The sequence below is a fragment of the Lacerta agilis genome, chromosome 18, assembly GCF_009819535.1.
Source record: "Lacerta agilis isolate rLacAgi1 chromosome 18, rLacAgi1.pri, whole genome shotgun sequence".
Lineage (NCBI taxonomy): Eukaryota > Metazoa > Chordata > Lepidosauria > Squamata > Lacertidae > Lacerta > Lacerta agilis.
In genome coordinates, this window is record NC_046329.1 from 3,351,959 (window position 1) to 3,364,380 (window position 12,422).

The 12,422-nt window shown below is 47.2% G+C and overlaps 1 protein-coding gene across 1 annotated transcript in view; it reads right to left on the reverse strand.

Moving 5' to 3' along the window:
* Positions 1 to 601: 601 nt before the first annotated feature.
* The window catches only part of KANK3 (KN motif and ankyrin repeat domains 3), a 28,782-nt gene continuing 16,961 nt past the window's right edge, over positions 602 to 12,422 (reverse strand). Inside the window, exons 4-11 of the mRNA XM_033136877.1 lie at positions 11,476 to 11,575; positions 10,941 to 11,204; positions 9,943 to 10,033; positions 8,765 to 8,984; positions 7,920 to 8,062; positions 6,785 to 6,985; positions 4,776 to 4,875; positions 602 to 708 (exon numbers count right to left, since the gene is read on the reverse strand). Coding sequence (XP_032992768.1) covers positions 602 to 708; positions 4,776 to 4,875; positions 6,785 to 6,985; positions 7,920 to 8,062; positions 8,765 to 8,984; positions 9,943 to 10,033; positions 10,941 to 11,204; positions 11,476 to 11,575 — 1,226 coding nt within the window. The remainder of the gene's footprint in view (positions 709 to 4,775; positions 4,876 to 6,784; positions 6,986 to 7,919; positions 8,063 to 8,764; positions 8,985 to 9,942; positions 10,034 to 10,940; positions 11,205 to 11,475; positions 11,576 to 12,422) is intronic.

Here is a 12,422-nt window from a genome sequence, read left to right on the forward strand (position 1 = left end):
TGGGTGACCTTGGGCTAATCGCACTTCTCTGAAGTCTCTCAGCCCCACTCACCTCACAGAGGAAGGGAAAGGAGAATGTTAGCCGCTTTGAGACTCCTTCAGGTAGTGATAAAGCGGGATATCAAATCCAAACTCCTCCTCTTCTTCTTCTTGCTCTGCTTTCCTCTGGACTGTATCAGCAAGGCCACGGGTGGGGGGGGGGGTCTTTGTCTTGGGACCTCCAGACACACTGCTTGGGATTGTGCCCTGGGGGAGGTCACACCGGTGCTGCTCATACAGTGGTTTGACTTCACCCCTGGAGGCACACTCCATTAACTCAAGGTGGCGTAGGAGCCTGCAAGCTTTCTTCAGCCCTCCCCATTTTCTTTGCACACCCCCCCCAGCTCTTAGGCCACCTCCACACCATACATTTCAAGCATGCGGCTTCCCACAAAGAACCCTGAGAACTAGCTCTTTGCAGAGCTACGATTCCCAGCACCCTTAACACACCACAGTTCCCAAAGCTTTTTGTGGGATGGGACACTGAGTGTGGTAGTGGTGGGTGTGCCTATAGCCTCTGCTGGTTACTGCAGCAGCTTGAATCCTCTTTGCTCCTTATGCATTATTCGAAGGTCCCAGTTTCAGGACTGGGGCAGACTGTGGAGTACAGACTTAAAATCACACAGCGATACTGTTTGGACTTATCTTGCTTGTTGGATATGTCAGCGGCTGCGAAAATATTGGAAGTGAAAGCAAAGCAATAGTTATGATAATAGAGCCTCTGGAATTTTGAAGCATGGGAAGCCTTAAGTAAAATTGAAAGTAATAATTTGGACAATCTGGAACCTTTTTTTTTGTTTTATAATTGGAGGAATAATTTGGAATGTAATTTGGAATGTTTCAGATCATGTTATTTTATTGGAAACCTTAATAAATATGATTCGTAAAAAAAAAAAAAAGGACTGGGGCAGACCTGTGTCTGAAGCCACTGTCCAGCTATTCCCAATTGGTGTATACACACGGAGGCATGGCTGCAGCTCTCCAGGCCCCTCTTATCTTTCCAAGGTCATGCTCCATTCTTAACCACTTTTGCCTGTCTAGAATGTGCCATTGGAAGCCTCTGCCCACTGAGGGACATGTGGCCTCTGGAAGGTTGCCCATGAGGAAATGTGGTCCTCTGGATGAAAAAAGTTTCTCTGCCTCGTGTAGATGACATGGATATGGATTGGACAGTGGCCTGACTTTGTGCAGACACCACACATCTGAAGCCCATGTATTTCCACCCACCCACCCAATAATAATAACTGTAGTTTGTCCCTATAATTCCCAGAACTCTTGCACTACAGTTCACAGGAGTCTTTGGTAGAAGTCATCTACATTAAATAGATGGGGTGTGTGCACAGATTCTGTGTATGACAGTTTTTTTGTGTCAAAACAAAATAAAAAATTCCTTCCAGTAGCACCTTAGAGACCAACAAAGTTTGTTCTTGGTACAGTGGTGCCCCGCTAGACGAAAATAATTCGTTCTGCAAATTTTTTTGTCTAGCGGTTTTTTCGTCTAGCGAAGCGGCAATGACAGCCGCGCTCCACTAAACGAAAAAAAAAAGACGAAAATTTTTCGTCTTGCGAAGCAGCCCCATAGACTTTTTCGTCTTGCGGGGCAGCTTCCGCTAGACGAATGCCGTTCGTCTAGCGAGGCATTCGTCTAGCGGGGCACCACTGTATGAGCTTTCTTGTGCATGCACACTTCTTCAGATACCTAAATTATGTCTGGTGTCAAGGCATTGGGGCCTGGGAAGATTTTCCCCAAACTGCTCTGTTACTCAAATGCTGTAAAGTTCTGTTACTGATTCATTTTACTTCCCCAATGGGGTGGAGAGGGGATGCATCTCAGCTGCTTAGCTAGGAAGTTTGTGGAGAGAAGCTGGTGCATTTTTCATATAAGGTCAGGCTGAATATTTGAAACCAGCATTGCGGCATGTAAGGTGGGCAATGGTGTTTCTTGGTTGAATGGCTGTAGCTCAGAGGTAAGAGCATCTGTTCTGCATACAGAAGGCTTCAGGGTCAATTCCTGGCATCTCAAGAGAGTTGGAAAGTGCCCCTGAGGGTCATCCAGTCCAACCCCCTGCAATGAAGGAATCTCAACTAGATCATACATTACACATGAATCCAACCTAAACACACCCAGTTCCCTCAACTGTTCCTCATAAGGCTTGGTTTCCAGACCCTTGATCATGTTGATGGGGAAACAACTGGGGAGGCTATTTGGTGCAATTCCCAGGGTGAAAAGCTTCAATAAAGACTTCATTAACAGTAAAGGGGCTTAACTATTCCCGCACTATGCCGTCAAAATTCTACAACTTTCCCCTCTTCTTTTTTTTAACCCTGCCTGCTGGAATTTCAAAGGACAATTGCTGTGGGTTAGTGGCTCTTTATTCTGGTGAATAACATTTGAAGACATTAAAAAAGGAGCTTTGCATATGAAACAATGTCCTGGATCTTTGGAGTGGCTCTTTAAAAAGGAAAAACCAGCAGTCCGGAGCATAAGAAGATTAGATCCATCACTTCTGATTCAGAGAACCTCCATCCTTCACAGAGGAAACAGTCGGTTGCTAAAAGCAGGAAGGTACGCTGGGTAAGAAAAGTGCCTTCGGGCATTGGATATTTCGACCGCTCTAAAAATCCGTTGCTTTTGAGAAACCGGCACAATGGCAAGAATGGCAAGCTTGGCCTTCGAAAACTGGGTGCTCTTCCAATATTTTGCTCTGCAATTCCCATCATCCCTAATCGTGGGCTGGGCTGATGGAGTTGAACAGTCAGGACACCAGGTTAGGGAACTGAAGTTGAATTCAGAGCCAGTGTGGTGTAGTGGTTAAGAGCGGTAGACTCGTAATCTGGGGAACCGGGTTCGCGTCTCCGCTCCTCCACATGCAGCTGCTGGGTGACCTTGGGCTAGTCACACTTCTCTGAAGTCTCTCAGCCCCACTCACCTCACAGAGTGTTTGTTGTGGGGGGAGGAAGGGAAAGGAGAATGTCAGCCGCTTTGAGACTCCTTCGGGTAGTGAAAAGCGGGATATCAAATCCAAACTCCTCCTCCTCCTCCTCCTCCTCCTCCTCTTCTTCTTCTTCTATATATTTTGGAAAATAGGTTGTCTGTCCTCTTTAGGGTCCCCTGCCTCTTGAGATACTGTCACCAGCCTTTGCATGACGGATCCTGAGGTTTGAACAGCGGCCGTTGACAAATGTTTGAATGCCGGGTGCCATTTTGATTCAAGGTGGCAGACTGAAATCTGACTTCGGTGTCGCTTCAACTGTTTTTTTTGTTTTTTGCACAAGCTCATAAGCTGGGGACGGCAGTCTTTGTCGACATTTGGATGCCGGGTGCCATGTTAAACCAAGGTGGCGGACCAAAACAGGTTGCCATAACAGGTTCAAACTCACAAATTACACAAAAAACACAATATTTTGGGGTTTCTTCACATTCCCGGGCAATGCCGGGTCCCGTATATATCAATTATTTTGCAGGAAGCAACATATAAATCCCCCTCCTCACAGAAAACGGGCAACAAGAAGAAGTATGGGTCGAACTGCCCCCACCACGAAGTATAAAGTAATGCTGACCACCTCACTGAGGACTAGGGCCCCACCCAGGAGAAGGACTGGCAGATTCCTCCTGGCAGCCATAGCGTTGTACAGCTGTGGGTTCTTAACTCCTGCGGCCCCTTCCATGTGGACAACAAAGGCTGGACAGCCCCAAAGCAAGGCTGTTAAAGTGACGGGAAGGGCAGTGTTGGTTTGATGTTTTTGGTCAGTGAATTACGCCAGAGGTAGCATGTCACTGCTGGGAATCTTCCTGTCGCTGTCCTGTAGAAATAAAATAAAATAAAATCAATCTGTATGCAGAAAAAAGAAAAGGAGGGGGGAACGCACAGCAGTTACTGAAACATTAATTATTAATACTAACTTATTAATATGGTCTGAAGCTCAACATCAAAAAAACTAAGATCATGGCCACTGGTCCCATCACCTCCTGGCAAATAGAAGGGGAAGAAATGGAGGCAGTGAGAGATTTCGCTTTCTTGGGTTCCATGATCACTGCAGATGGTGACAGCAGTCACGAAATTAGAAGACGCCTGCTTCTTGGGAGAAAAGCAATGACAAACCTAGACAGCATCTTAAAAAGCAAAGACATCACCTTGCCGACAAAGGTCCGTATAGTTAAAGCTATGGTTTTCCCAGTAGTAATGTACGGACGTGAGAGCTGGACCATCAAGAAGGCTGATCACCGAAGAATGGATGCTTTTGAATTATGGTGCTGGAGGAGACCCTTGAGAGTCCCATGGACTGCAAGAAGATCAAACCTATCCATTCTCAAAGAAATCAGCCCTGAGTGCTCACTAGAAGGACAGATCCTGAAGTTGAGGCTCCAGTACTTTGGCCACCTCATGAGAAGAGAAGACTCCCTAGAAAAGACCCTGATGTTGGGAAAGATGGAGGGCACAAGGAGAAGGGGGCGACAGAGGACGAGATGGTTGGACAGTGTTCTCGAAGCGACTGGCATGAGTTTGGCCAAACTGCGGGAGGCAGTGGAGGATAGGGGTGCCTGGCGTGCTCTGGTCCATGGGGTCACGAAGAGTCGGACACGACTGAACAACTGAACAACAACAACAACTTATTTACTTACTTACATGCTGCCCATCTGACTGGGTTGCAGTCAAAACCACAAACTTCAAATTGTAAAACAGAAAATTTAATAAAATTATGAAGTCGGGGGGTGGGGGACAGGGCTGACTCACCAGGTGAGCTGGACGCTGACTGGGCGAGATGGGTAGATATCAACGCCGCTATGTCACGATGACCAGCCTCCAGAGCGATGGAAACTGCGTCGTTGCCTTCCTACGGACGGGAGGGGAGGCAAAACACACATAAAACAAGGGGTGGGAGATGCCCTGTTTAGAGGTAAAGGGACCCCTGACCATTAGGTCCAGTCGCGGACGACTCTGGGGTTGCGGCGCTCATCTCGCTTTACTGGCCGAGGGAGCCAGCGTACAGCTTCCGAGTCATGTGACCAGCATGACAAAGCCGCTTCTGGCCAACCAGAGCAGCGCACGGAAACGCCTCGGGAGTTAGGTGGCGCCTTTCTATTGGTTGCTGGTTGTGATGTCAGTGCTGTTGCTGGTGACATCTAATAGGCGTGCCAATTTTTTTTTTGCGTTTATTCTTTATTTTAGGTATGACAGATGTGGTTTTTTTATTTTTATGATGCCAGATCCTTTTGCCATCGTAATGGAACGCCGTGTCCTAATTTGATGCGATGTGGTCTAGCGGTTACACAGCAAGGGTGTTTCGGACAAACACGCAATGGGAACATTTATATATAGATTGATTTGAAAGATCATTATAAGCAATTAACATCACTTAGTAGGGTTGCCTGAAGACTCATAATGAGGAATTTTCTTCCCTTTCTATATTTATTTAAATCTTGGAAGTATCTTGTAATGAGTGTAATCAGAACTGGAAAAAGTATAAAATGCAATGATATAAAGGTTAATTTTGAAAGCCATGAGGCAGGAGGGAAGGAAGGAAGGTGACAGGCTCTAAAGCAGGGGTAAGCAAACTAAGGCCCGGGGGCCAGATCCGGCTCAATCGCCTTCTCAATCTGGTCCATGGGCGGTCCAGGAATCAGCGTGTTTTTACATGAGTAGAATGTGTCCTTTTATTTGAAATGCATCTCTGGGTTATTTGTGGGGCCTGCCTGGTGTTTTTACATGAGTAGAATGTGTCCTTTTATTTAAAATGCATCTCTGGGTTATTTGTGGGGCCTGCCTGGTGTTTTTACATGAGTAGAATGTGTCCTTTTATTTAAAATGCATCTCTGGGTTATTTGTGGAGTCTGCCTGGTGTTTTTACATGAGTAGAAGAAGAAGAAGAAAAAGAAGAGTTTGGATTTGATATCTCGCTTTATCACTACCCAAAGGAGTCTCAAAGCGGCTAACATTCTCCTTTCCCTTCCTCTGTGAGGTGAGTGGGGCTGAGAGACTTCAGAGAAGTGTGACTAGCCCAAGGTCACCCAGCAGCTGCATGTGGAGGAGGGGAGACACGAACCCGGTTCCCCAGATTACGAGTCCACCGCTCTTAACCACTACACCACACTGGCTCTCTAGAGTATGTAGAATATGTGCTTTTATTTAAAATGCATCTCTGGGTTATTTGTGGAGTCTGCCTGGTGGTTTTACATGAGTAGAATGTGTGATTTTATTTAAAATGCATCTCTGAGTTATTTGTGGGGCATAGGAATTCCTTCATTCCCCCCCTCCCCCAAAAAATATAGTCCGGCCCACCACAAGGTCTGAGGGATGGTAGACCGGCCCATGGCTAAAAAAGGTTGCTGACCCCTGCTCTAAAGAGCCAAAGTGTGGTGAGAGCCAGTGTGGTGTAGTGGTTAAGAGCGGTAGACTCATAATCTGGGGAACCGGGTTCGTGTCTCCACTCCTCCACATGCAGCTGCTGGGTGACCTTGGGCTAGTCACGCTTCTCTGAAGTCTCTCAGCCCCACTCACCTCACAGAGTGTTCGTTGTGGGGGAGGAAGGGAAAAGGAGAATGTGAGCCGCTTTGAGACTCCTTCGGGTAGTGGTAAAGTGGGATATCAAATCCAAACTCCTCCTCCAAAGAGGTAAAGTGAATACCAATGATGTGATTGTATATTATTAAATGGAAAACTAATAAAAATTATTTTTAAAATATATATATCGAAAGGGACAATGAGGACTAGGAGCCTGAACCCAGAGCAACCCAACTGCTTACGTTATCCACGATGGAAGCGTCGCAATCCGGCCGAGTCAGCAGCAGCCCCACGGTGCCTGCCCGCCCATGTTCGCAGGCGCACATGAGTGCCGTGGACCCCTCTTCATCTTGAAGGTTGATGTCCGCCCCGCAAGACAGCAGGGCCTCCACCATCTCCTGCCTCCCGTGACTGACGGCAAGCATCAGGGCCGTCTGGCCGGCCTGGAACCACACAGACAAAAAAAATGTTAAAAGAAAATAGAAAATTTAAAAAAAAAAATCCTTCCAGTAGCACCTTAAAGACCACTACAAATACTTAAAAACGTTAGCAGGGTTGTTATAACACTTATAATGTAATGTGATTTAAGGCAGGCATAGGCATAAACTCTGCCCTCCAGATGTTTTGGGACTACAACTCCCATCATCCCTAGCTAACGGGACCAGTGGTCAGGGACGATGGGAGTTGTAGTCCCAAAACAGCTGGAGGGCAGAGTTTGCCTAGGCCTGATTTAAAGTAAAAAAGGAGATAAAATGGAATAGAAAAATGTAGTTAGATGCAATAGAACTGGGGGGGGGGGTGGAAACCGGGGTGGGAGGAGTCCGAGGATCTAAGTAATCCCGGAAGTGTAAAAACTGATAATGATTCAAGGTATAAGAATATTGTTTTAAAATGAAAAATACAATATTTACACAAATAAAACAGGGCTGCCTTCATATGTATACTAAAGGACATCTAATTACTGAACTCTTTGACAATTGGACGGGAGGTCTGTTGAATAAATTTTCTGTTCCGGCAGGCTTTTTCTGGACGGATGGCTGAATCCTGACTGCTGGGCCTGCTTGCTAGCGATGATGCGGTATTTCAAAACACCATTTCCATCTGAAGCCGCCTTATGGTGCCTGAGAAATGCATCAATTAAATGCTACTGCCTTTGGTTGTTGCTATTTAACCATGCTATTTTCAGGGTACCACTGCCTTGAGATGATGATGACCATGATGATACAATGCAATCATGATGATCACTGATCATGTGCAGTATTCCAGTGCGCCACTGACCATGCGCCGACCGCCTAGGCTTCTCAGTTCCCTGCTGCCCAACAGCAGGGGGGCTGGTTGCCGCTCCCCACTCCCCTCTCCGAGAAACCCCATACATACCTGGCTAGCTTTGGCGTTGACATTCCCCATGCCGAAAAGTCTCCGGACAACAGCCATTTCCTCTTCCAGCTCTACGGTTGCCAGTGCAGTTAACATCAGAGCTGTGTAGCCAGCTTTGTTCTGGTAGTTAACATTACAGATCCCTGGGGAGACGAGGGGGGGAAATGCAATAAACTGGCGCAAGTACTCTACTCAAGACTGTCTAAGACATAGGTAGGCAAACGAAGGCGCGGGGGCCGGATCCGGCCCAATCGCCTTCTAAGTCCAGCCCGCGGACGGTCTGGGAATCTGTGTGTTTTTACATGAGTGGAATGTGTGCTTTTATTTAAAATGCATCTCTGGGGTATTTGTGGGGCATAGGAAATCGTTCACCCCCCCCCAAAAAAAAACTGCTGAAAAAGTTTGCTGACCCCTGGTCTAAATGGATCATCAAGCTCCAGAAACTTAGTGTAATCATAGGAGAATCTTTGCATAATATACACATTTTCCCTCCTATAATCCATTTTTGTATAACATTTTTGTGAATGTATGCGCATATCTATATATATATATAAATGTTCCCATTGCGTGCGCGGGTCCGTAACCGCTGGACCAAACAGCATCAAATTAGGACACAGCATTCCATGACCATCAGGGAATAACATAGGATAATTAAATTTCAAAAAAAAAACTACACCTGCGCACGCAGTGGTAACATTTATATTCATACGGATTACAAAAAAGAGGTGTGAATTAGACTAATTCTCCTTTAAACGCAAACAGAACAGGATTTCTCCTCCATTCCTGGCCGCAGGAGGTGCTAACAGAGGCTACGTTGGCGACCCCTGACCCTTAGGGCCACTCACCTGTGTCCAGCAAAAGCTGGACAATGTCAAAGTTGGAATGAGAAACGCTGTAGTGGAGAGCGGTGTTGCCATTGCCGTCGGAGAGGTTGACGACGTGCGTCAGCAGTGCGGGCGAGATTTCGGCAAACGCCATCAGGTGCTCGGCCACCTCTCCGGCCAGAGAGGCCTTTTGGCTGGACAGGCGGAACCATTCCTGGAGGATGAGGCTGGTGCTGGAAAGCTGGAGACAGAGGGGCGGTTTCGATTCCTTTCCCCCCCAAAAATCCTCGCTGCAACCCTGCGAGGTAGACTAGGCCCAGCAAGACTTGCAGTCGAGCAGGGATCTGGACCCCCCCATCTTGGCTGGACACTTGTGTGGGTTTCTGGGAGTGCGCACTGCTCTTAAGTGGCCCTGATCCTTTGAAAAATACAAGTGGAAAAGGCCCTCTCTTCCAATATTATTATTATTATTATTATTATTATTATTATTATTATTATTATTATTCCCCCGTCCATCTGGCTGGGTTTCCCCAACCACATAACCCTTTGGAGCAGGTTTTAGGGGTGCATTTTTTGGGGAAGGTGGGGCGCTTTGATGCAGAGGAAAGAGAGACCCGGTTCTCATTCCACAGTCATCTGACAGGCACTAATGGATATAACCCAGGATTTAACTGTTGTTGTATAAAACTAATTGAGACGACAATAAACAAATCATTCCTCCTTTCCTCCAAGGGGCGAAAGGTGACATACCTAGCTTGTCGGCTGCCATTTTATCCTCGCAACGACCCTGTGAGGTAGGTGGGAAGATGCGGCAAATGCCACCCAAGGGGTTTACCCAGTGAGCTTAATGGCTGAGTGAGGATTCGAACTCGGCTCCTAGCCCCCGCACTCTGACCACCACGCCACGCTAGCTTATGGAAGCCTTATGAAGCTCCGTACACCATCTAGAATCGTAGAATCCTAGAGTTGGAAGAGACCCCAAGGGCCATCCAGTCCAACCCCCTGCCAAGCAGGAAACACCATCAAAGCATTCCTGACAGATGGCTGTCAAGCCTCCGCTTAAAGACCTCCAAAGAAGGAGACTCCACCACACTCCTTGGCAGCAAATTCGGAGGGTGACTGTGTTATTTAATGCAAAGAAGAAGAAGAAGAAGTTAATGTCGATGCTCTCTCTGAGTGGTCAATTTGCCCCAACTCACCACCTCTTTGCTCTTCGGGGCGGCGCCATCTCTGGCCAGCTGGCTCCTCACCAGGAGACAAGCGTCCCTCAGCTGGGGACTCAGCTCAAACCTGTCAAAGGAAACAGCTTTTGAGCTTTCATCGAGTTGGAAGGGACCCCCAGGGGTCATCCGGTCCAATCCCCTGCGATACAGGAATCTCAGCTGAAGCATCCATGACAGACGGCCATCCATCATCTACTTGAAAACCTCCAAGGAAGGAGAGTCCACCACCTCCTGAGGGAGTCTTCTCGCAACGGCCATGTTTTATAATCCCCTACGCGATCAAAGTAGCTCTCCTATAGGAATTTTTGAAATTTCTTTTTGAATTTTTTTTTTAAATGCCTGCTCCGAAGGTCTTAGCTTACTATACTAGGGATTATATAGCTACATATGAAATTTCATGCATATCGGTTAATATCTTGACCCTCCTCCACCAAAATAGCTGTTCACTTGGCTGTTTTCCCATGTCATGAAGGCTGAAATTTCAGTTCAGAGAACACTTACTGTTCCCAACCCTGACCCTGTGGAAAGCCATCTAATTAGACTTTAATTTGATTTTGAGATGTTTTTAGGAGGTAATTTAATTATTGCTTGGTTTTATACCAATGTTACGTATCTGATGTTAGCCACCCTGAGCCCGACTTCGGCCGGGGAGGGCGGGATATAAATAAAAGTTGTTGTTTTTTATTACTTGTTATTATTCCTTTGCAAGAAAATATGAAATAACGTAAAACAATTTTTGCAGCGGCGGGGGGGGGGAAATCAATGGGGGGGGGGTTAACACGAAATTTTTCGCACTAGGTACCACCTGACCTTCCTATGCCTGGGGGGGTGGGCGGTGACATTTTTTTTTTTGCCCCCGGGTACCAATTTATCTTGCTACGCCCCTGCATGGGGCATAACCGGCACTTTTAATTGAGTCCCCGAAACAGATGGGTAGCAAGTGGAGCTGCTGTGTCCTGGATTCTAGGACTTACTTCTCCTTCACTTCCGGTGGAGCTTCTCCTGAGCTGTTTGCATCTTCGGCTTCCTCCAGATCGTGGCTCAGCGCTGCCTCCTCCTGGGCTGCCCCCGAAACGGGAGTCTCTGAATCGCTGCCGCTGCTGTCCACACGGGAAGGCAAGTCCTCGTCGTCGGTGGTGCTGGGAGTGTCACTGCCAAATACAAGCGGGGAGCCCTTCCTAGGGGACCGCTCCTCCTCCTCCTCTTCCTCCTCTTCCTCACTCGAGGTGCTCTCGTACCTGCCAGGACAGATTGCGGGGGGGTCAAAATGGGGGTCTTTGAGGGATGCAACTTGTAGGCAAGCACACAGCCAGGTACTCCTGGTCTTTGGCAGGAAATCTGTTCAAAAGGTATCTAGGAACGAACATAAGCTCAGCCCTACAGGTTCAGGCTGAGGGTCCGGGCTCCAAAGAGCTGAAACTTCAGCATCAAAGACACCTGGGTCTCCTCTGCCATCCCGAGCCCCCCCCTTCCCCAAAAGAGAGGAAGCAAAAAAAAAAAGACTCGTACTCGCCATTCAGAAAGCCCACAAACTGGAGGCTCTTCTTCCCACTACCTGCCTCCGTCTTGGCAGGGCTGCCTCGCTTCTTCATGATGGATTTGAGGACTCCTGGTGGGGAGGAAGCAGAACAAGGAACGTTCTTTAGGCACTGGCAGAAGCAGGGGGGTAGCAAGGGGGGCAGAGGGGCGGGCTGCCCCGTTTTCCATAATGGAGGGGGTGACAAATTATCAAAGAACATTTTTTTGGGGGGGGATTTGAAAAAAAAAATAGAATTGTTTTTTTTTAATAAAATGCCTGCTCCGAAGGTCTTATCTTACTATACTAGGGATTATATAGCTATATATGAAATTTCATGCATATCGGTTAATATCTTGACCCTCCTCCACCAAAATAGCTGTTCACTTGGCTGTTTTCCTACGTCGTGAAGGCTGAAATTTCAGTTCAGTGGAGCACTTACTGTTCCCAACCCTAACCCTGTGGAAAGCCATTTAATTAGACTTTAATTTGATTTTGAGATGTTTTTAGGAGGTAATTTAATTATTGTTTGATTTTATACCAATGTTATGTACCTGATGTTAGCCACCCTGAGCCCGACTTCGGCCGGGGAGGGCGGGATATAAATAAAAGTTGTTGTTTTTTATTACTTGTTATTATTCCTTTGTAAGAAAATATGAAATAACGTAAAACCATTTTTGCGGGGGGGGGATCAATGGGGGGTTTGACAAGAACTTTTCCGCACCGGGTACCACCTGACCTTCCCATGCCTCGGGGGGGGGGGTGTGAGAATTTTTTTTTTGCCCCCGGGTACCAATTTACCTTGCTACGCCCCTGGGCAAAATCTCCAGAAGTTTTGAGCAGCTGGTGGGGGGGGGCTGTACCTATCCAGACCCAATGGTGGTTTTTAAGATGCAAGGTGAAATCTAGCCATGGGACCAGTGGGAGAACCTTAAGGGTT